The sequence below is a fragment of the Aplysia californica genome, unplaced genomic scaffold (assembly GCF_000002075.1).
Source record: "Aplysia californica isolate F4 #8 unplaced genomic scaffold, AplCal3.0 scaffold00440, whole genome shotgun sequence".
Classification (NCBI taxonomy): Eukaryota; Metazoa; Mollusca; class Gastropoda; order Aplysiida; family Aplysiidae; genus Aplysia; species Aplysia californica.
Window position 1 is genome coordinate 567,876 of NW_004797710.1, and position 24,319 is coordinate 592,194.

The 24,319-nt window shown below is 42.3% G+C and overlaps 1 protein-coding gene across 2 annotated transcripts in view; it reads left to right on the top strand.

The window, feature by feature from the left end:
- The window catches only part of LOC101847206 (transcription initiation factor TFIID subunit 5), a 41,803-nt gene extending 21,881 nt beyond the window's left edge, over positions 1–19,922 (top strand). Inside the window, exons 13-19 of one of the 2 annotated variants that reach the window (XM_005104889.3) lie at positions 359–440; positions 966–1,077; positions 4,004–4,117; positions 5,078–5,132; positions 14,514–14,636; positions 16,346–16,442; positions 17,211–19,922. In XM_005104889.3, coding sequence (XP_005104946.1) covers positions 359–440; positions 966–1,077; positions 4,004–4,117; positions 5,078–5,132; positions 14,514–14,636; positions 16,346–16,442; positions 17,211–17,349 — 722 coding nt within the window. In that variant the 3' untranslated portion in view covers positions 17,350–19,922. Of the gene's footprint in view, positions 1–358; positions 441–965; positions 1,078–4,003; positions 4,118–5,077; positions 5,133–7,041; positions 7,079–14,513; positions 14,637–16,345; positions 16,443–17,210 lie in introns of those variants that run through there. The other variant, XM_035971466.1, reaches the window with a different exon arrangement.
- The last annotated feature ends 4,397 nt before the right edge of the window (positions 19,923–24,319 follow it).

The following is a 24,319-nucleotide window of genomic DNA, read 5'->3' on the forward strand; positions in this document are numbered from 1 at the left end:
CTTTTATCTAAAAATAAATGGGTTATACATCTCCTAGATTCTTCTTTAAGTAAGTCAAGCAGATCCTTTTGTACCCAAATATGTATACTAGAAGACTGGCTAATCTGGCAACACTTAAACGTAAAGATTAGCAGCCAAGACTATTACCCTGAGGTACTCTGGGGGTCAGATTTTTCTCACACTCATATAAGACTGCTTAACATTTTTTCTGAGACTGAACGGGAGGCTTCCGTCTCTGGTATTTGATGTTGTCCAGTCACAGCAGACATTGTATTATGTTCACTGGGGAAGGGGCTCAAATTCTTGCTTAAAACTTCTTAGGACACTTACATTCTGTCATGTTTTTTTCTCCTTACAGTTCGACTGTGGAGTCTTCACATCTGGTCAAATCTTGTGTGTTACAAGGGTCACAACTTCCCTGTGTGGGATGTTTGTTTCAGGTGAGTGGCTGGTGTGTGAACAGCTGATTTCTGTCTGAGCAGTCGGAAAAAGATGGAGGCTTATCTGTATTCTCAGCATCTTTCTTTGTGCACTGCAATTGTTTTTTGCTTTTTAAATTTCTTGCTTATGTGTTTCTTTGAAAGGCACAAAAGAATATATTTTGTTATTTCAAAGGCAGGGGTCTTCACTCTATGTTAAGAATTAAAAAGAAAGAAGGAAGAGAGTTAATATGTCAAAGCGATGTTCATGTGTATTATTCCTCCTTTTAGTGTGTTGCTCATCCTTCTGGTGTTTGTTGAGTCTGCTTGATGTAAAGCATTGATTATTGAACTGATTCAAGTTCAAGGTTATTAAATGGAAACACCACATAGGTAATTGATGGCTATTGGCTACCATTTATTTATTAACCAGAATTTGGATTTGTTATTCATTGTTAATGTACCTTGAGTATGTTATGTTATTCATCTCACAGCAAGACATGGGCCAAATTTACTTTTTTTTCTGTACTGTTTTCTGCTATCCAGCCCTCATGGCTACTACTTTGCCTCTGTGGGCCATGACCGAACTGCCCGCGTGTGGGCCACAGACCACTACCAGCCTCTCAGGATATTTGCAGGTCATCTGGCAGATGTTGATGTAAGTGGAGTGAGAATGCATTTGGTTAAGTATGGCTGTCTGTAAGCCTTTTGTTTCTCATTTGACTATAAATGATATTGGTGTGGGTTTTATTAAACGGGTCTTCTTCCCCAAGGTGAAAGGTTTTACGGGGAGGGGTATTTTATACCTTTTAGTGGCTCTAGAAAGTTGTTCAGATTGAAAAATCAGATCAAATGAACAGATATGCTGATTTTTAGGATAAACCCATAAATCTGCATTCTGTAATTGTCTGGATTTTGTATTATACTTTTATTCATATTTTTATCTTTTTTTGCATGTCATATTATCTTTTATATAAAATTAGACTCGATCCAAGATGCATTAGAGAATATTATGGCCTTTACATTTTTTAGTTCATGTGCGCACGTTTCCATGGGTTTAGAAAAGCTCCTGAATTTTTTTTTTTAGCCAGTTGGCGCCTCTCCATAAGTCTCTTTAACGTTTTGAAAACTGCCATTCTAGTAATTACTCTTCTACTACATCCTCTTGAAAGATATCTGCAAAAAGTTTTGGCCAATGAAAGTATCTTCACAGTTCAGTTGGAAATCTCTCTATTTATGCTTTGTACCTGATGGACTGGCTCAGGTCGTTTTGTAGATGATATTGATTCTGATAATTCAAAATCGAGTTCCAAGTAGCATGTAGTCACATAGCTGCCACTTTCCCGCTAAATAACAGAAACTCCGCTTCATCTAGCTTTTCCCGCTACTTTCCTCCTTCCTCCGCTGGACCGCTCTCGGCCGCAAATTGCGATACTTTTTTTACACGCGGAAAACACCGAACCGGGAGAGAGACGAAAACGCAGCTTGCGCATGTCCGCCCGTAGCTTTCTACTTCCGTTCTTCTAGGCCTAGCGTTAGTTTCACTTTGTTTATTGTGGAGCAACAAAGTGTCGATTGGGCATCGGGACGTTGTTAGCGCGCCGAGTTGTCAATGAAAACGGCGGAAATTCGAGAGAAATTGATGCTGAATGCAAAAATAAAAGGAGCTGAAATGAGAAAGAAGCTGCCGGTGCGACTTGAAAAGTTCATGAGAAAATTGAATAAACCGCTTGCTGCACTTTGCGTTTGGTGCGATAAAGAAATCGCGGCCCGCGGCACTCCTGTACAATTGCGGTCCCGTTTGTTTACATGACGGCTAGATTCTAGATCTAGATCTATATTGTGGCTGTTGATGAAGTGAACACTGAATCTAGATCTAGATAATCTATCTCTAGATATAATCTAGATTTACACATATTTAGATATCTAGATTCTAGATCTAGATTAGATAGCCTAGGCTATAATTATAATTTTAATTCAGGTTAGATCTACACTCTACAGAGGGACTACTAAGTTAAGTGCAAACGGGACTGCAGTTGTACAGGAGTGCTCAGTACAGCGGCAGAGGTGTTGCCTCCTTGATCCAATACTGCGCGCACTCTACATTGATGTACAAGTTTTAAGTTGAAAAAAATCTTTTTATAAGACACCAGCTTGCAACAAACACTGGATTTTTAGTCACCAAGTCTAAACTGTGTCAAATTGACTCAAATGCTTGTTAGTCTACTTAACTTAGTGCCTTTGTTGGGTTTTTTTGTTTGTTTTTTGTTATGTTGTTGTTGTTTTTTTTCAAATACATTTTAATTCAGTTGCCTATGGTTAACAAATATGACAGTTTTCCCTTCCAAAACCATAGGCTAGATTTTCCAGTATATATTGCCTCTGGATCTCACTGGTTTTACTCCGGCCTTCGGAGAGCGCGCATCCGCCTTCGCATGAATTTCCTCCTTTTTTGAAATTCCTGAGTGGCAGCTATGGTAGTCAGTGAGCATTAATGTGGTAAAATACAATAATTTTTCCAGTCTGTATGCATATGTTCACATGATTGTTGTATGTGTTCAGGTACATACACCGTCATATGTATGTGTGGACTTCAGTCACAGTACTCTTTGAAAGGCAAATTAATATTATGCTAGTGCCTCTGAACACTCACACAATGTATGTTTTAAGTTAAATACTCCGTCATATCAAAGATAGTACATAACAAGATGGGCCACTTCTCTCTTTGAGCCAATTAAAAAAGTGTCCTCAAAATTTGGTGGCGCCCTCTTCACAAAAGCGCACTCTTTGCGAACAGAGTTACCTTACTTGAGTTTTACAAAATCAAAGTGAAACTAGCATGTTTTGGGATAAATTTCGGAAGAACGCTTTTTTAAAATGGTTACGCTGACAAAAAACCTCTTCTGGAGGAAAGGGTGATGGTTTTCTTCGTTTAATTTGACTTTAGAATGAAAGGCGAGAGGTCATTAAAATAAAAAACCCCTAAAACTCCGCACTGAACGTACCCGAACTGCTGATGAACAGCAGTCGATCTGCGCACGCAAGGAGGTGCTATTCCTATTCTTCTTCTGGAAAAACGAAAGAGAGCTTCAAAACAGACTGCAGCGCCATCTGAAGCAAAGAGTATACTTCCTGCGGACACTTTTTTGGCTGAGTGGCCCATCTTGTTATTTACTATCTTTGGTCATATGTTTGCGTGAACTTCACAATCACAGTACTCATTGAAAGGCAAATTAATATGTACGCAAGTGCTTTTGAACACTCACAAATTCATATTTAATGCAGACCAATGTTCATCTCATACTCATGTACAGACATATCTGTACAAACATGTTCTCATGTACTTGAATACATGCACCCACACACTCACATGATAAGCTAATGTGTACTGTTGTTTACACAGATGAGCTCCTTCAATTCTCTTACACATTTATACACACCACATGCGTATTCACAGGCATACTCATGCACATATGCAATTGCATACACATCTATACACGAACACATGCTTTCACTCAACTACTCTTACAAACTCACACTATTCTCCTAACTGTATTTCCCCTGTTGTGTGTATCTTCCGGCAGTGTTGCCAGTTTCATCCCAACTCTAACTATGTGGCTACTGGCTCCAGTGACAAAACTGTGCGTCTTTGGGACATGCTGACTGGCAGTTGTGTACGCATCATGGCAGGACATCAGGTCAGTGCTCCTCTTAGTGGGTCTACCTCGCCTAACACTGCCCAGGTGCAGTGGTTCTCAGCTGAAGGCAAAGTTTCTCGTAAACCAATAGTTTTGGTTTGATTTTTTTTTAGGTGTATTTGGTGGGTATTTTTCTTATTTCTCTGCTTTTGCTCAACCTTGATCATCCCTGGTAGATGGGGATAGAGAACCCTTTTTTTTGCTCCGGTAAGGGCAAAAACCCGGAGATCCCATGTGCATGTTTTGCTCATTGAAGACACATTGGCAATTGAAAGTCAAAGAAAAGAAGGCCTGCAAATGCTAACTGCTTAGGCTAATTTTTAAATGAATCTTGACTGCACATGCTGGAAAATATGGGACACTCTGCTCTGGTAGGAAAATAGGTCATACCTGTTCAAAAATAAATTGAACAGCAGGTTTCCCCTGATATGAGGAGAAAAGAAAACTAATAGTTTCCTATTGATGTCAAAATTTTTGCTGCTCAGTGTTTTTGTCCAAGCTTATTTGCCATATTGTTAAGGTCACAGTCAATGCACTTGACATGAAAAGAGATAACACTTATTTCTTGGGGCTTATTTCGAAGTTGCTAACGCCACAGGTGTTCCAGTCCTATCTTGATTGTTTTAAACAATAGAAAACTATGATTTGACCTGCCTATAAATGAATGATTTAGTGATAAAGACAGAGTGAAGTGGAGGTCCATGATTGCCCTCGCCAGTCGGCAAGGCACCGGATGATAAATGAGTGAACTCCAGATAAGTTGTATCATTTTAACCAGAAAAGACAGTCTTAACTAACACATTGCATAGTCCTGTTGCATAAAGAATATAGTGTTGTATCATAATGTGCCACAAAAGGTGTTGTTTTGTAGGAGACATGGTAACATGTGATATCATTGGCCTGAACAAAATTTTTATCGCATATGATATGTAACATCTTTGTTCTGTTCCTGTCCTTTAGGGCACTGTCCATTGCCTCAAGTTCAGTCCAGATGGTCGCTACCTGGCTGCGGGAGGTAAGTGGTACTTGTATCGCTGAGTGGGGATGAGGGGGTATGAATAGATAACTGTAAGGATACTGATTTTATTTTCTTTCTTTTTTTGTTTGTGTGATTAAAGTAATAAGATTAATGGTGGAGATTCACATGTAAGCTTAGAATTGTGTTGTTTATCATAGGAGTGTGATTCAAGTTTGAAGGCTGCAAGTGTGCAGTGTGTTGTTGGGCACTGTTTTTAGAAAATTTGTGGAATGTTTTTCAGTGTGCATGTGTAAGTGAATGCATGTGTGTGTGTTTTTGTGTGTGTGAGTTTTGCGTTATGAAATGGGAGGTAGGAATGCTAATCAGCAGCGGAGAATGGCAGGATGAAGTCTTCCTTATTTCATTGTTTCAGGAAGCAACATCCTTGCATTCTGGACACGTCCATTGATGCTCCGTTGCTCTCTCCAAAATGCCGCTGAGGGTCTTTCTAATGATTGTGCCAGTGCATATCTGGTTGAAGGTTCTTTCGTTCTTTCCTGCACGGGTGCCTGATTTTCCGCTTCCTTTCTGTAATCCCAAAACCATCGTCTTCTCCACAGCAGTACTGGCCACTGCCTCCTTATCTTCCTCTTCAATCAGGTGGTGAGAGAGACGTTTCAGGGTCTTGACCTTGTTTGTTGAACCGTGCTGTGTATTGAGGTGGCCGTTCCTGCCAGTCTGTCGGTTTTTTCATTTCCTTTAATGCCTGCATGGCCAGGGCAGAAAATCCATGTGAGCGGTCGTATTGGCGTTGCTTCGATCAGTTGAACCCATTTTGGTATCAGGTAACCTTTTCTGATCTTTCTGAGTGTACACATGGAAGCTGTGATGAGAACGGCATGGGTTGTGTGTGTGTGTGTGTGGGGTGATGGAGAGGGCGAAACAGTAGGAGGATTCTGAGAAACTGGTGGGTAAGTGGGATATTTGGGTTTTTATGGGGGCTATCTCTAGCTCTTTTCACTGGGCCATTTGTTCTGTATAAATTACAGGATCCCTTGCTTTTGAATTTTTGTCAACAGTCTCATTGATATCACTCTTGTTTATAGAAACTGCAACATCTGTCTCTGTCCATGCTTATTTTGATCTTGGTGAGATCCCTGTATTCTCCTGCCACCTCTTCCCATTCTTCGCCAAGTGGTAGATTTTCAGGTACACAGACTTTTCTGAGGGAATCCTCTGCTTCTGCCGTCCAAGACTTTCCTCTTTTGATTCTGCATCTCTTGTTGTCATGAAGTGCTTTGTGTAGTGGATGATCTTTCTTGCCCATTATATTTAGATAAATCTTTGCTTGAGCTATCCTATGGCATACTCTGATGCCACTCTTTTCCTACTACTGAAACAATTCCAATCGCCGATGCAGATGTTTTTCATTTTGAGCCTGTCTGCTTTTCCCTGATTCTTTCTTTTCCCTGCCCTTCTTTTTCTGGCATCTCCTCTCTTTCCTCTCCTCCATCCTCTCCTCCACTCAGTCCTCAGCAACGATTTTGGAAAAAGCATTGCCAAAGGAAGATGTTTTCCGCCGCTCCTGCGCCATTTCCTTTTTTGATTTTTAAAACTTTTACTCATTTTTGATTTTTCTATGCTAAGGAAGAAAACTGTCGCCCTGGCAGAGCCCTATACCAGGGAAGAGACATGGGATGTCTGTACAGAGTCCATACGCTTGGCGCCGTCCCTCTCGCTTACCAGACGCCCATGTTAGTGATTACTAAGTCTTGTAGCCATTCATCCAATTAGCACGTAGGTACACCGTAAGATTAGGATTTGTGTGAGGCTGATTGACCCACGGTCTTGCGTCCCTTTGGCAGATGGTATTGCTCCTGTTGATCCGTTGTGTTCTGTTTCTGAACCTCATGGTTTTGATTAGCAGGTGACACCTCTCTCCCTCTCTCTCTCTCTCTCTCTTCAGGCGCTGTGGCGTCATAAATGGTCAGGGATGCCGACAGCACGCAGGAACTCAACACTTGCTCGGGGGTCCTTGAAAAGTGCTGAAAGTGGGTTACTGAAATGTTCCTGCAGATGAGTTCTGGCACGATAGTTGGCGGGGCATCTCAGGAACACATGGTCCATAGTTTCGTCCTCCTCCTTGCGGGCTCGACAGGACGGATCTGGGTTGTCTGCTGACACAGTTTTGTGGAGATGTGATCTCAGCTTGGACGATTTTCCACCAGTTCTCATTCAGATGACACCTCTGGAAGGATGTGGATTTTCGCTCACGCTCAATGGTCTTGAGCAGTATAGAGGTTTGCCTGATCAAAGTGGACTAACAGCTCGAGATGCACGCCACTATCACCCCATAAATCTTGTGGGACCAGGAGGAGAGTGGGGGAGCAGCAAGTGTGCTCACTGCCCACAATTCTTAACGTGTTCTGCCCCTGGGCTGCAGCCCTCATCCAACTAATAAAATGAAGCACACAAGTGTTCACAGGCATTCTTCCCCCTCACACAATGGACAGAGAAATGGATGGCCCTTCCACCTCCACCACCGCCTCTTGCTCCCACACCGAGGTCCACATACAACAGAGACTCTCCACCTCCACTCTCCTCATCTCAAAACAAGTGAACACAAATTTGCCAAGGGGATGTGCACTTTCCATTTTCTCTTTGAAAACGGGCAAAAACTCTTCACTGAATGGTGCAAAGACGGAACAGTCTCAAGCCACCAGCTTTTCCAGACCACTTCATCTGCTCAAGTAGAGTAACTTCTCCAGGCTACACATGGTCCACAGTGTGTTGTCAGAAATGCTCAGCTTTTGTAGGCTGGACAACTCCGCCACCAGCCTGTTCAAGAACAGCGCACCAGAAACAGGACCAAGATGGCAGCCAGACAAATTTAGTTCCTTGAGGCTACACTTTTTGCCCGAGGCCACAAAGGCCTGCAACTGTTCTGAAAGTTCAGCACCACGCTGTGTCCTGGTGTGTGAGAGGTCAAGGACAAACAAGGAGTTGGTGTATAAATTGGACAAGAGCAGGGCAACCCCTTTATCGCATATTTGGTTTTCAGCAATGATCAGCAGCTTTAGAGACCGCCCTCTCAGGGCATAGCAGAAGCTGGGAGTAAAAACTCTGGTAGACAGACAGCCACACTGAGTTCAGTAAGACAGGTCAGATTTCTCAGCATGCTGGCCAGCCACTTGGCCGCCAAGTCTCCCAGACAGTTGTGGCTCAGGTTGAGCTCTTGAAGACTATGCAGGCCGCTCTTAAATGGTCTTGAAAGAGTATGTAAACTTTCATAGATATGAAAGATGTTTTGTCTCCAGATTTTATGATCTGAGGTTGGGTATATCTTGGAGGAGTTCAGCGAAGGGAACAAGATTTGTGTCTCCGAGACAGTTCCAAGCCAGACTTAGGTTCGTCAGAGTTCTTTGCCCTCGTAAAGCGCAGTAAACTGGCTGCAGCTCCTGGTGGCTAAAAACAAAGTCACAGAGGGAGAGATGACCGCTGGCCACACAGTCATGGAGACGCTCAGACACTTGGCGGTTGACGTTTGTGAAGTTCATAAACTGACATGCTTTAATGTAGCGTTCTTCCAGCTGCGGGTGCTCCCAAAGATTGACCGTTACCTTGGGGTGGTCATAGTTAGCCACCACTGCAGATATTGAGTCTACAGGGTAGAGAGTACACTGAGTGGTACTGAGAGTAAGGACTGCGTTGTTGGGACAGGCTGCAGTAACGTTTAGCCACTTCACCAGCCAGCCACGAGATGCTCTTACCACTGTCTGATGCCTGCAGGGGAATGAGCAGTGTCTTATCCTTCACCTCTACCGTAAATATCAGCTCTGGTCTCCCCAACAGGATCACTCCTCTCCACAGCTGTGTCCTCCTGTGGAAGTACCAGAGACTCCACCTCTGAGAACCAAGTGTGTCCTGAGCTAACATGTCCACTTCTGACTGGCTGGCTGAAGGTGGGACCTCAAAGAGCACATCAGCTTGACGGAAGGAGCATTCCTCCGAGTATCCCTGATTCATTTCATTTCTCTCTCATCCTGAATGTTTCACTCAGCTGCCTCTGACTCAAGGGCTGCCTCTTTCTCCATTGCAGTCTCCAATGACAATTTGTCATTATAATATAAACGCACCTATTCCCAGCAATGGGTTCTCTCCATCCTTTTACTTTTTGCCTTCTTTTCACAAATTCTGAAAATTTTGAGACTTTGCGCCTCTTAGTTTGGCCAGTCCTGAGTTTTCTAATTGAAGTTGTGGGGACAGTACTCGCAATGGCCGGGTGCTCCCAAAGATTGACCGTTACCTTGGGGTGGTCATAGTTAGCCACCACTGCAGATATTGGGTCTACAGGGTAGAGAGTACACTGAGTGGTACTGAGAGTAAGGACTGCGTTGTTGGTACAGGCTGCAGTAACGTTTAGCCACTTCACCAGCCAGCCACGAGATGCTCTTACCACTGTCTGATGCCTGCAGGGGAATGAGCAGTGTCTTATCCTTCACCTCTACTGTAAATATCAGCTCTGGTCTCCCCAACAGGATCACTCCTCTCCACAGCTGTGTCCTCCTGTGGAAGTGCCAGAGACTCCACCTTTGAGAACCAAGTGTGTCCTGAGCTAACATGTCCACTTCTGACTGGCTGGCTGAAGGTGGGACCTCAAAGAGCACATCAGCTTGACGGAAGGAACATTCCTCCGAGTATCCCTGATTCATTTCATTTCTCTCTCATCCTGAATGTTTCTCTCAGCTGCCTCTGACTCAAGGGCTGCCTCTTTCTCCATTGCAGTCCCCAATGACAATTTGTCATTATAATATAAACGCACCTATTCCCAGCAATGGGGCTCTCTCCATCATTTTACTTTTTGCCTTCTTTTCGCAAATTTTGAAAATTTTGAGACTTTGCGCCTCTTAGTTTGGCCAGTCCTGAGTTTTCTAATTGAAGTTGTGGGGACAGAACTCGCAATGGCCGGGTGCTCCCAAAGATTGACCGTTACCTTGGGGTGGTCATAGTTAGCCACCACTGCAGATATTGGGTCTACAGGGTAGAGAGTACACTGAGTGGTACTGAGAGTAAGGACTGCGTTGTTGGTACAGGCTGCAGTAACGTTTAGCCACCTCACCAGCCAGCCCCGAGATGTCCTCTGTTTCAACAGTTTTGCTGTCAAGTGGACTTTTCTACTTCCTTGGTGCCATGGGTCTTTGCTTGGCAACTGTCTTTTCTAGAGACCTCAGCAAAACATCTTCCTCAGAACTGTGGACATCCTCAGGATCTGGCAGATGTAAACTCTTTGGTTTTGTTCTCACTCCTGGCGTCCTGGGCTCTCATCAAGACTGTTCTCCTGACGTCCTGGGCTCGCATCAAGACTGTACTCCTGATGTCCCAGGCTCGCATCAAGACTGTACTCCTGATGTCCCAGGCTCGCATCAAGACTGTACTCCTGATGTCCCAGGCTCGCATCAAGACTGTACTCCTGATGTCCCAGGCTCGCATCAAGACTGTACCCCTGATATCCCAGGCTCGCATCAAGACTGTACTCCTGATGTCCCAGGCTCGCGTCAAGACTGTTCCTCCTTGACCGAGCTGTTCTCCTGTGAAATTAAAGTGACTTGCTTCAAGTTTCCATCAATACAAGCATGGTGCAGTAGAGTTTCGCCTTCCTCATTTTTCCCTTGCAAAATCTAATTGCCTTGATCTGCCACTTTCCCAAGAGCTTTGTTCATCTTCATCAGAGTCCTCATAAACAAGGAGATCGGAAATGCTGAGGTTCCTGTTTCCTTCCTCTGTTTCTTCCTCCTCATCAGTAGAAGAGTCTTCCTCAGTGAGGCTGGCTTTTATCCTCTGCCTCTGTACCATAGCTAATATTTTCTCTGTCTCCTGCTGATGATGAAAGCGTTTGTGAAGTTTCCGCACGGCTACCAAAGCCTCCAATACCTGGACCTGTAGATCCCAGTGCTCTGCTTTCTGTGCAGCCTCAAATGCTGACATGTAGAGCTTTCTAGGAGGGCTCTCGTGGCCTAAAGGTTAAGGTGTTCACCTCTCATTCAAAGGTCGCGGTGTCAAGTCTACGGATCGGCAAAACCACATGTCTTAAAAATACTAGATCCAATACAAAACCAAGGACCCCGCCTCGCTCTGGGGGCTTTCCGCACTTCTCCGGTGGAGAGCCTCCAGGCCGAGGCCAACATACCACCACTCTCACTCAGACGCACACAACTCTCACTACAATACGCAGTTAAACAGAGCTCAACACCGGAAAATCCAGCGCACAACAGCATTTTTAAAACAAATCCAGAAACCAGAAACAAATTCCAAAACAACGAAAAACTCATCAAACCCTTCGGCCTTAGAATCCTTAAGGACCTCAAAAACTTAAACTTTTCCAAACAAGACATCCAACAAATTCTTTTCCCCGACCTCCCTCCGTGGCACCTCACCAAGGCAAAAGTAGACTTACAGCTGACCACACACAACAAACAAAGCACAAACACCAAAACTTTTCAAGCAGAATACAAAAAACTAATAGATAAATACCCCGGTGCGGAGCTCATCTTCACAGATGGCTCCAAAAAAGACAATGAAGTGGGCACCGCAGCCCTATCTTCCAACAGTACACACCAAAGGAGACTCCATCCTGAAGCCTCCATTTTCTCCGCGGAGGCCACTGCCATTGACATGGCACTGGACTCTGTAGAAAATTCTCCTAACAAAGCTTTCCTTATCCTTTCTGACTCTCTGTCTTGCATCACCTCACTCACAAACTACACGCTCTTACACCCAAAAATAGTTAGGCTACAACAGAAAATACACACACTATCCGAAACAGGAAAAAACATCATGTTCGCATGGATATCCAGCCATGTGGGCATCCGAGGAAACGAGCAGGTAGACGACCTGGCGAAGAAAGCTTCATCCCTTCTGCTGGGATCAACGACAAACACCCTCCCACAGACTGACTTTAGAAATAAAGTCAAAAAGTACACCTCCAGTCTATGGGAGAGCCACTGGGAAAACCAGAAAAATAATAAACTATATGAAATAAAACCCAAACTAGAACAGCGAAATCCTTTGGACCTCTCCAGAAGAGACGAAGTCATTTTTACTCGATTGCGCATCGGACACACGGCCCTGACCCACAAATACCTCCTACAGGGAGATGAGAAGCCGTTCTGTGTCGGATGCGACACAGATTTTACCATTAGACACATTTTAACAGAATGTCTAGACTTTGGAGAGATCCGAAGGAAATATTATAAATGCAAGAAATTGCAGGATATTTTTTCCGTCGTTGTTCCCAGCATAATTAAAAATTTTATAAAGGCCATTGGCCTTTATGGCGAGTTGTAGAGTGAATTTGATATTATTAAAAATTTTTATTGTTACTTAAAAGTTGTTTTAGATCACAAATGTATTTACACCGAATTTAAATATTTTTAACTTTTTAGCATTTTAAAATAAATTAGTTAACCAGTCGTGAAGTGAACTTTTGCGAAAGTGAACAACTTGTGTTTCGCGCGCTCATATGACCTTAGCAGTTGCGAGCGCCGTAAAACCTTATACTATACAAATACAAAGGTCGCGGGTTCAAATCCCGGTAGCGACCAAAAAATATTCTCTAAAATTGTCTCCTTTCACCTCCTTTCCTACTCTCTAGCAATGTTCTGTCGTCTGCTTTCATCTTCACTTTCTGCTCCCACCCCCTCACCTCCTTTGCTACCTCTTCTGGGCTCCTGACTCTTTCTCCAGCCTTTCAACTTGTACTCCTTGGCTCCTTCTTACTGCTGTCTTTCAGCCACACCCCTGATCTTCTGGTAGGAAAGATCTACTCCTAGCCTTCTCGGACAATGGCAAAAAATCTTGGAGGTCCCGTGTGCGAGTTGCGCACGTTAAAGATCCCTTGGTGGTCTAAAACCGATAAGAGTAGGCTTCGGCTGCCACCCGGGCAATGATAAAAATTTCCTACCAACTGAAAATGTTTAATGTGTCCAGCGCGCTCGTGACCTTATGCAGTTGCGAGCGCCGAAAACGTTTACAGCCCCCCCCCCGCCCAAAAGAGCTTTCTAGTGACTTTATACTTGGAACCTCTCTTCTCTTCTATAGCTGCCATGTTCAGGAATGTTTCACTGATATTTTGTTCCTCATGAAGTTCCTGCAGCTCAATGTAGTAATAGAAGAGAGCGTTGTCCAATTGCCCCAGGAAAATGTACGTCTGTGCCAGAGACTCATAGATGGCTGCTTTCTCATGCCAATACATAAAGTCGAGCCATTTCAGTACTTTAATGTAGTTGGTCACAGCCAGCGTGTACAATTCCAACTCCAGAAAGTTGTCTGCAATATTTTTATGCAGTATGCCTTGGCTCCCCTCATCAGGCATTATTTTAATATTGAGATAGGCCTCTTCAATGTTGTGCACTGACTTGTACATTTTGACCTCATCCATTGCCATTTCAGTTTTCAGACGATATGCTTGCATGAGGCTGTGTTTTGCTTGAGGATGTTGTTCGTTTTCCATGCTGGTGTGAATCTATGCTTTCTGTATAAATAATATTTTTTCACAATGTTTGAGCTTCAATTTCCTTACCATTTCAAGGACTATCTTGAGATAACATAGCTCCAACTTGTAATCTTTTTCTTTTTGATACATTTTGGCTAAGGCCTCATGGCACCTATACAGCTCACCATCCAGTTTAAACTCTTTGGCAATCCGCACTGCTCTTTTCACTTTATCTCGACTCTGAGATCCAACACTACTCCAAGATTTCTGTATAGTTCACAGATCAGGGCCATAATCTTTGCACAGGTGCCCAATGCCTTTTTGAATGCTCGATAGGCATTCTTGCTGGCCTTAGCTGACTGCAGAGAATCCTAGGACAATACTGGCTCTGGCTCAGGCATGCTGCTCCTCCATGTGATTCTGGTACTCTCTGGATAAATTTAGGTGCCTCTTCATGTGGCACGTGGGCTATGTATAAGCTCCTAGGGTGCAGTGGCACTCTCCAATATTGCCACAAACAACTGCTTGCCCAATTCTGCCATCAATAAGGCGGCAAAGACGAAGTTCTTGCTCATACTCCTTTATCGCCTGCTCATACTTCCCAAATTGGGAGCACAGTTCTGCAATGCGGTTACAGGATCCCAATGCCTCTTTGATTAAGCCACTGATAACGAATCAGTTCTGTTACGTCTTCGTCCTCCATGTTAAAAAAGCCCCCAGGCTACACTGCTCTGATGACTAATGACTACTGATGGCAGAGACCACGTGGTGTGCTTTCAAGGCAGTTTCAGGCTTAGGACCGTTTTGATGGAGTGGCGCACCCAACCTGTCCCGGACCGGACTCCTGGGCGAGGTTTCAAAAAAGTAAACATAATCATTCGTATATGTTTGTATGTGTCGTCATGTATGTGTGTATACTATGGGCCGGTATCTTGTGATTCTCCCAGGTGCGGACTGCCTGGTGATGTTATGGGACCTGTCCACCGGCACAGCGGTGGCTCAGATGAGAGGTCACACCCTCACGGTGTACGCGCTGTGCTTTAGTCGCGACGGGACTATCCTTGCTTCAGGTAACCTCCAAAAGTCTCTCAGAATTGAATTTTTTTAAACGTAACTTATCTTTCAACTGAAGGAATTATCAGCACCTAATTTGGACATTTTTTGTGTTTTTTTTCTTTCATCTAAAAGGTAATTCGTATTTTGTATGAAATGGTGTAGGTTCATGTCTTCATTATTTTTTCTCTGTCATTTTGAACAAATCTAGAACAGAGAAAATTGTTTGATCTAGTGTATATGTGAGGCATCGTGGCGAAATCTAGGCGCTCGTCAAAATAATAAAATCAAAGAAACTGGTATTTTTCTAGCCACTTGGCAAATTTTTTAGAATTTTCATTTTTTGGCTTGACACCTTTTATATCCATTTAAATGCACATTCATGTATGAATGTTTACTGAAAAACATTGATTAAAGGCACAAAAATGTACATTTTCTGTTTCAAAGGAATCTCGCGCTTTGGAAGTCACCCAAATTTTGCGGCCATTTCTTGCTATTATTACTACAATTACCAGGTGATCCCCACCTTCTTCGATCTCGAATATCTCGTCTTCTGTACTTGAAATAATGGATACTTTTTTCTTCAAAAGCAAGGCAAATGAACAAGCTTTAAGATGATACCAAGATCTCAATATGCTGAAAAATTGACGAATACCTGATTCCACCATGCCGCGTCTCATATGTATTTTGATTTCTGGTAGTGTTTTTCTGTAACTATGTCTTTGTAAAAATATGTTGAAATGCAATTTATGAATTGACATGTTCTACAACGTTTTTATTTGGGAGTACCATTTAGCGTTGGAGTGGTTGGTGGGTTCTCTGTTATATTTGTTCCCTCTGGTCCTGTTCAGCGATTCTCTTACCCTTATCTACGATGAAATATATAGCAACTATCCTGCTCACTTGTTGTATGCTGCAGCTCAACCCCACGTAACTGTAAGGTTATCTTGCACGTTGGTTAATGCTAATGCTTTTCTATGCCATCAGCATACATCTGATATTTGGTTCTTTGTGTACCCCGAGCAGGCAGGAGGATATAAATAGTTTGCCTCCCTATGGCTGAGTGTCAGAACTCCTTGGTTTTTAAGGTTTTTCTCACATGCAGCAACTTTGTAGGCTGAGGAGTGGTGTCTTTTCTTTATAGTTCATCTTGTCTCTTGAGGGCTGCCCAAGTGGCTTGGAGTTCAGTCTTGCTCAGACCAGATTACAAGTACCCCATAATGTGTGGGGCCTGTATTTGACTGTTCATACTTCTGCCTAACAGGGTCATCTCTCTTCCTAGCTATGGTTTTATGAATATGTACTTGTTAGGAATCCACACCCATTCCCAATTAATGGTTGGTGGGTGTTCTATAGTGGCTTCTGCTTATTCTGCTTTTTTTGGCGTTACATTTATTGTCCTAGTCATTGTCTTACAAAATATTGAAGTTCTTTAGGTGGCTGGAAACTACAACCCAACAACACAATAGTTCGTGGGCTCACAAGAAATAGGGTAGTGTTAGCAACAGATCCTTGTCTGCAAGGTAACCTTTCCTTTTCAAAACCTTAGGTAGTACTGTAAGTTAATCTGTAAAAGACGGAAGTAGCTGCAAAGTAATTTATATCATGATTTACTAGTGGGATGGTGTAATATTTTACAGGTATGGACTCTGGATTTTGAAAAAGGAAAAGAAAAAAAGAAAAGTTATGTCTGTCAGTGTCACGACCGATTGCGTTTGTTCCACAGGTGGCCTGGATAACAGTCTGAAAGTGTGGGACATCCAGAAGGTTCTGGCGGAGCAGGACACGGAGGCAGACACGACAGTGCCCAGTAACATCTCAGTGTAAGTCTAGGACTTCTCTTCCTCCCACACTTTGAGCTGACTATCTCTTTTAAAGTCTGTGGACCAGGTCTAGGAAATATTATAAATGCAAGAAATTGCAGGATATTTTCTCCGTCGTTGTTCCCAGCAGAATTTTAAATTTTATAAAGGCCATTGGCCTTTATGGCGAGTTGTAAAGTGAATCTGATATTATTTAAAATTTTTATTGTTACTTAAAAGTTGTTTTAGATCACAAATGTATTTACACCGAATTTGAATATTTTAACTTTTTAGCATTTTAAAGTAAATTAGTTACCAGCCGTGAAGTGAACTTTCGCAGAGACGAACAACTTGTGTTTCGCGCGCTCATATGACCTTAGCAGTTGCGAGCGCCGTAAAACCTTATACTACTACTACTACTACCAGGTCTAGCTGGTAGTTAGAGGCTATTACCTCTACAATGGCTTGAAATAGGACCCAGCAACACAAAATTTTTCAGCATTTGAGTGATTGTAAAGAAATTGAATGCTTATATTCAGTTGGCACTTGTACATAACATTTTGCTCTTGAGCTTTTCTGTGGTATTAATATGCTCATCCTGTTAAAAAGAAGTAAACTTCTTTTTAAATTTTCAAATTGGTCGGTAGTATCAAATTGGTCGGTAGCATCAAATTGGTTTTTTTTTTCAATTCTTGTGAGAGGTAAATGGTACAGCTGATAGTTCTTAATTGCTTTCCCACTTTTTTGTCTTCATTCCTAGCAAATGATTTGTTTCTTTTTCCCCCCCAGCAATGACAGTCCATCTCTTCTTTTGGCCACCTTCTCCACGAAACACACCACTGTCTTGGGACTTCATTTCACCCGCAGGAATCTGTTGCTGGGATGTGGACCCTATAGCCCACCCCCCGCGCCCGTCACTCCCTCCTAGGGTTCAACCTGTCACTACTGGTATAATATGAGTTCTGTGGAGGCTTTCCACTTCTGAGAAATTTCTGGCAGACATGAAACAAATGCAGCTTGATGTTTTGGAACAGGATGCCAAATGTTCTGCTGAACTCATAGGAGAGTCCCTCATTCAAAATCGTTGTAGCTCTGTCCCTGGAAAGTCCTGATAAACTGGCAAAGGCATATTTCTTGACAAGAAGTTTGATGAAGGGCTCAATCTCCTGTTTCCCTTCACTGTGCGGAGCGCCACCATGAGGAATGGTTGAGTGCAGTGTTTCAAACCTCACACGCGAAAAGGTCTGCCCATACGCTGGGGTGTTGAAAAATATTCTTGAAAAAAAGTAGTCCGTCAATTCAGGACGATTATCGAGTCCTATTGCTGTCATGATAGTAATGAACTTCCGAAGTTCGTATAGGCTCACAGGCTTAATGTTCTTGAGGCAGGAATTACGTTTGGCTGGATTGTTCTTCGTCATGACTGTCTTTGCATTGTCGTTCGTTCCTTTGATGAGGTGGTCGGCTATGTCATCTGTGAACAGGGATGCAAAGCAGTCTAACTCCGTTGAGTTGGCGTTGAGGTCTGCGTTGACACCACATTCTCGTCAGTTTTTCGTTCTCATCACCAAATTGGAACCCTTCGTGTGTTGTTTGCATCCTGGTGTCAGGACATTCCAATTAAATCTATCTTGTACATTTGCTTTCTTCCTTCTCTTTGCTTTGCTGGGACCAGGCTGGGGCTACGCCCCCACAGGATAAGCTTATTCAGGGTCTGTGTCTAAATCGCTACTACTATTAGAATCTCTTCTTCTCCTTGTCCGCGTGGGTCTACAAGTCGAGGGTCCTGGTTTATCACCTCTTTCATCAATCACAAACTCACCGTCATCGTCTTCAGAGCTGCTAGAATCACTTGTCCTGATTGATTGAAATAAATTAAGTGCTTGTTTAGCAGTGTATCGTCTTGCTGAACGGTCCGCTATTTCAAAAGCGATGTTTGGCAAAGATCACTTCACCTCGTTCAAACTGATCGACAAAGCGTCACCAAGAGGTAGAATTTATTAATCTTTGACTTTCGGGTCAAACTAAAGTCTTGTTAGGTCGTCTTTTTTTATATTTGGACTGTAACATATTAACTTCACATCAGATGGTGTACCGTCACCGTCCAGCCATGGTTATGGACCTCAGCTTCCGGACGGTGCCAACGTTCAGAGATGGTTAAAGAGTTAAAGACACGAAAATGTAATTTTTCAGTTTCCAAGAATCTCATTCTATGGATGTTACCAATCTTTAGTGGCCATTTTCTCACTAATTTCACCTTTGAAATCAAGTGACCGTCTCCTCCCTCAATGATAAATATCTCGACTTCTATTCAAGATAGATGGGTATTTTTTTCATAGAAAGATAGACTATAATTAAAGAAGCTTTAAGATGGTACCAATAACTCCACATCCCCAGAAATTGACAAGCACCTAATTCCACCGTGTCGTGACACATATTTGGACATAATCATTGTCATTCTAACTGGCGTCTGTGGTGTAGCAGTTTGGCTCTTCACTGTCACACAGAGAGGATGTGAGTTCGATTCCTGTATGGATTAGCTTTTTCGTGTGTTGAAAATCACCTAGCATCTATTGAAATGTGGTGTCTTACTCAGCCTAGGTTGGCTGTGATTGTGACGGACAAGGTTGAAGCAGTCGGTCTTCTGAGTGATAAATTGTGTCAATGAAAGTGTAAAACATCACAGTTAAAAGATAGAAAGAGATGATTTTTATTGAAGATTTATGAAGTAAAGCACTTATGAAAAATGCCGAACTGTGCATTGTATATTTGTATGGCAGTATGGGCTTTTTGTAAGAAGGTGTCCGTATGAATGACTGACGCTGGGATAAATTATCATTTAGTGTATTATGAACTTGGAGAAAGGCAACATCCGAACGGTATGTCACTCTGCCTTTGATAAGACGACCTAAGTTGTGCCTTGGTAGGGTGAAAGTTTGTCCATCAGACTGTGTCAGTGAGCTTGTTTACTGGATACTGACGGCAGTAACTGACCATGTAGAGTGCGTTTATAATTATGCATTTCTTGTACATATGTTGTGCGTGTGAGTGGATAATAATTATGTAATATGTATGTGTGCTTGTTGGTATCTAGTATGTGTGTGCATGTGTATATATGTACATCTCATTTTCGTTTCATTTTTGTATATATATTAGTAATGCTTGGGGCATCAATAACAAATTTGACCAATTTGACGTTTGTATCTTTGCAAGACTGTGTGATGTCTGTGGTATCATAGTTGGACGCTTTTAATTGCACCCAACAGGATGTGATTAGGAGTTTATCTCTGGGACTGGGAGGACATTGGCGGTATTCCATACTGACTTGTTTGATCCTTATGGGATGGATTGAAGCAGACTTTGGTCTGGGATATCATTGTGTAGATAGATGGATAAGCGTTTTGTGTGTTTATCGACTGCTTCACAGATTAATGTTGTTGGTCATCTTTGCATTTAAGAAAATTGATCATTAAAGGTCTTGGTCTATAATAATTGCATAAACCTTTGTCTGTTGTGACTTTTTTCATGGTTTGTGGGGATTCTGTGTTCTTGTGGTTTGCTCTGTCTGCTTGTTTGTCAGTGTTTCTTTAGTGCTGATCTGGCTTCTGGTAAATTATGATCATTCTGCTCCTTCCTATCTGTAAATGGTTAATTTGCCCTACCCATTTTCTTCTTCATCTTGACTTACCACGTCGTCTGTCATGCCAAGTCTATCATGTGTGCTGTCTTTGCTAATTTGTGACTTTACCCAGCTAAACCGGAGAAAATCTAGGGGTCCTGCTGATTTCTGTTTAAGTGGCCTCAACTGTATGGATATTTATTTTAAAAAATATATCTATGTGTATGTATATACATGTAATATGACCAGTGTCTATGGTGTAGCGGGTAGGTACTTTTGCTGTCCCTTAAAGGAAACTCGAGTTCGCGTCCCGACCAGAGGGACATTTTTATCAAGTATCTTGTTCTTTCTGGTGGGATGTTGCTCTAAGCTCGGGTTGACCCTGACAAGCAGGGTCAGAAGCTTGCCTTCTAAATGATCTGTGTTATGAAGTTATAGTTATGAGGATGTAAAGACACCTACATTTTTAAAGATTAAAAAACAGTCTGTCATGCTGAGGTTTTCAGTTTTGCAGCAAAAGTTTGTGCTATTTTGAGACTACCCCAGATTACTGGTTTTTATTATTATCATTTTTACTTTTATTGCTTTTTTACAGTTATTACTTTCATTATAATTTGTTTTTATTATGGTCATGATTGTTTTGTTTTTCTTTGTTTTGAGGCCAAAATATACCGCTTCCAATTGTTCCATACAATTGTTCAGCACACATAATATAGCACATAGTGAGCACCTACCAGGGAATGTGCTTAGATCTATATATATATATAGTAGCCTATATAGCAAACTGATGATCAAGTCCCAAATTTTAAACAAATATGTAATGTAATAATTTTAAAACTTAAAACAAATACATAGCGAAATTCGTACAAAAGATTTCCAGGTCACGCTGATTTGGCTTTGTGTGTCTGTATGTTATAATGTAAAATTTCGTTGTTTTGAGAGTTATTCCAGTGAAACGAGTTATGAAGAAAACAAAATGATTCGGTTGTTGTTTGGAAATTGCTGTCAACTTAGAAAAAGAAGGGGGGGCTCTCATGGCCTAGAGGTTAAGGTGTTGGCCTCTCATTCAAAGGTCCCGGGTTCGAATCCGGGTAGCGACCAAAAAAATTTTCTTCTCTAAAATTGTCTCCTTTCACCTCCTTTCCTGTTCTCTAGCAATGTTCTGTTGTCTGCTTTCATTTTCACTTTCTGCCCCCACCCCCTCACCTACTTTGCCCCCTCCTCTGGGCTCCTGACTCTTTCTGCAGGCTTTCTACTGTTACTCATTGGCTCCTCCTTACTGCTGTCTTTCTGCCACACCCCTGATCTTCTGGTAGGAAAGATCTATACCTAGCCTTCTCGGACAAGGGCGAAAAATCTCGGAGGGCCCGTGTGCAAGTTGCGCACGTTAAAGATTCCTTGGTGGTCTAAAATCGATAAGAGTAGGCTTCGCCCGCCACGCGGGCAAAATTCAAAATCTCCCACCAACTGAAAATATTAGGTGTGTCCCGCGCGCTCATAAGACCTATGCAGTTGCGAGCGCCGTAAAACACTTTACAAAAACAAAAAAAAAAAAAGAAAAAGAAGTTTTCTAAGTAATAATTGGACGCTGTCCTTGTGAAGATTCTGTAAAATCAAGAGAACATCGGTCAAAAGTCTATTCTGTTTCATTCCCTCTGATAAAAACAATGGGCTTGTGTAAATAAATTAATGTGTGTGGGTGGTTGGCAAGTGCTCTGGCGTGGTTTGCTCTTCTCCTACTCAAGTCAAACATCAATCGTCATTATCTTTCCGACTTTTTTTGACTTACTTATTAATGACCACAGCACCCTTTGGAGAGACAAACCTACAGACCAGAAAGGAAAAATAATAGAAGATTTTTTATTTCATTATAACATTTGCCTCTTAAATTAATGTTAGGTCCCCCACTTACAGAAACAGATCCACTTTTGGCGCTTCATCCCTTTGTACCCCTGACCTACTCCTTGATCTTGTGTGGTCTGTGTTGGATTACCGTAGGACCATTTCCCAACTCTTTATTAAAAAAACCCAACAACAATAGTCTCCAAAAACGACACGATCCCAGAACGCTTCAATTTTTAAAAAGCACACTGAGGCGGGTTCGCCATTGAATGCTCCCAGATTCTGAACCCCACTTTCGACCTCAATTACAACAAATTCCATGAAACGCTTCAAGAAATATGTCACAAATATATACCACCCTAAACACCCAAAACCCCGGAAGAACAAGATCTGGTTCTCAGGGGAGTGTGATGTGCAGTAAAGAAAAAGAAGGCAACATATCAGTATCAGAGAACCGTCGACAACACCACTACAGAAGACAAAATCAAATATTTAAAAGCTCAAGCTGAAGCACGTAGTTGCCTCGGGGAGAGCAAAAGACAATCCTTCAGAAAATACATTTCATTTCCAAAATCAATAGTCAGACACCACTCAACCAAGTTTTCAAAATCGCAACAACAAAAATTTTGGGTAGACGCACAGACACCGTCCGGTATGTTCATAGGCCAGGTGGAACCACAGCTTAATAAACACAGGTAGACATCGCAAACTCTATCGCTACATCTCTCCAAAAACTCACCCAAAGCAAACTACAACTAGTACAACACCGCCTTCTAAAACATCAAAACTAACAGAACAACAACACCTGCGCTTGCATTCAAACAACCCAGAATCTTTATTAAGGTGAACTAGGTACAGCTGAAATGAAAATTTTTGTTTGGGCTCTAAATTAAGTGTAATGGGATTCCCAATAACCAGTATGGGTCAAGAAACAGAAACACACTATCCCTGTATGATGTCACTGTCAATTTTTTGAATTTTTTAGATGCAAAGGGTTCGACAGACCAAAATTCGCGCAAATTGTTGGCAGGGATTCTGAAAAAGATTGAATTGATACAGCCTTGATATTATCACACAGAGTTTGTATATACAGCCTGCAACGTACTAAAGATTTACTGTCCTAAGTCTCATACTTTTCTTGTAACTGCCCTTTTAGTGTCATATACGATACTTGGACAAAAACATGATCACAAATCAGAGTTATACTGCCAATCTTTTTAACACTGACGGAAGACTTATTACAATATCACAATAATCTTTTAGTACGTTGCAAACATATTATCTAGAAACAGTCATGCAAAGTTGGATTCCGCTGCGACGAGTACTTTTAGAAATATCTCTGCCAAGGTGACCCACCCCCCTAAGAAAATCATAGTTTTTAGAAAACTTTAAAAAACACGAATTCATACCATTCTATTACCCCACAATGTTAAAATACATGGCATATGTGAGCACTTTATAGATGTTTTGGACACTTGAAAATATTTCCAATCGATAAAGCAGATGTTGCTCTACTAAAATAGTCCAAAATCGAAAAATCGGTTTTGGATACCAAAATCGACTTTTTAGGCTGCCGTGGTGTACCTTAAGACCAAGAACTACCCATTTCATCATTATCACAGACTCCCAGAGCATCTTACGAAGGGTTGAGAAAGGGCTTCTTCGGAGTGAATGGATGAACCCAATACATCACTCGTCGCTTTGAGCCATCACGTGGATATTCTGTCCTGGGCAGTCTGGAGTGAAAGGCTGATAGGCTGGCAGGCAGTGCCGTGGTTGATGGTGAGGTGAAATTTGACAAAGGAGAAGTGTTGAAGACCCTGGAGAAAAAGTTATGGGATGAAGAAGACAGAGAGACAGCAGAACACCACGCAGTCCTTAGGATGCGGGAAATGGGGATAGAGAGGGGAGACGGAAGAAAGGAACGATTATCTGGAAAGGAAAGACGTCGCCATAATCAGATAGCCAACAGAACAATCAGCGGGCTTTGGTGCTGAGGGGAACTGAGCACTTTTGGACCTGTCCGGTTTGCAATGATGTTGTTGCCCAGGACAGGTAATACAGGTAATACATAATCCTACAATGCAGACTTCACATTAGATGAACAAACATCATGCTTCTCGGACCTGAGCAATACAGCCCCGGGTTCGGATGACATCCATCCACAACCAGATCATTCAGACATTTACCCACAGAAACACTTACACTCCAACTAGACATATACAACGACATCTGGCGGTCGCTGTCCTTTCCGGAGTCTTGGCATCTCGCCACTGTCATTCCAATACCCACACTTTTAACAAAGACCACACGCACCTATCCAATTACAGACCAATAATACTAACGAGACGAGCTGTTTATGCAAACTTCTATAATAGAAAAAAAAAGATTCACAAGCGACTTTTGTGGTTTCTGGAGACGACGGGCTCGCAGAGCG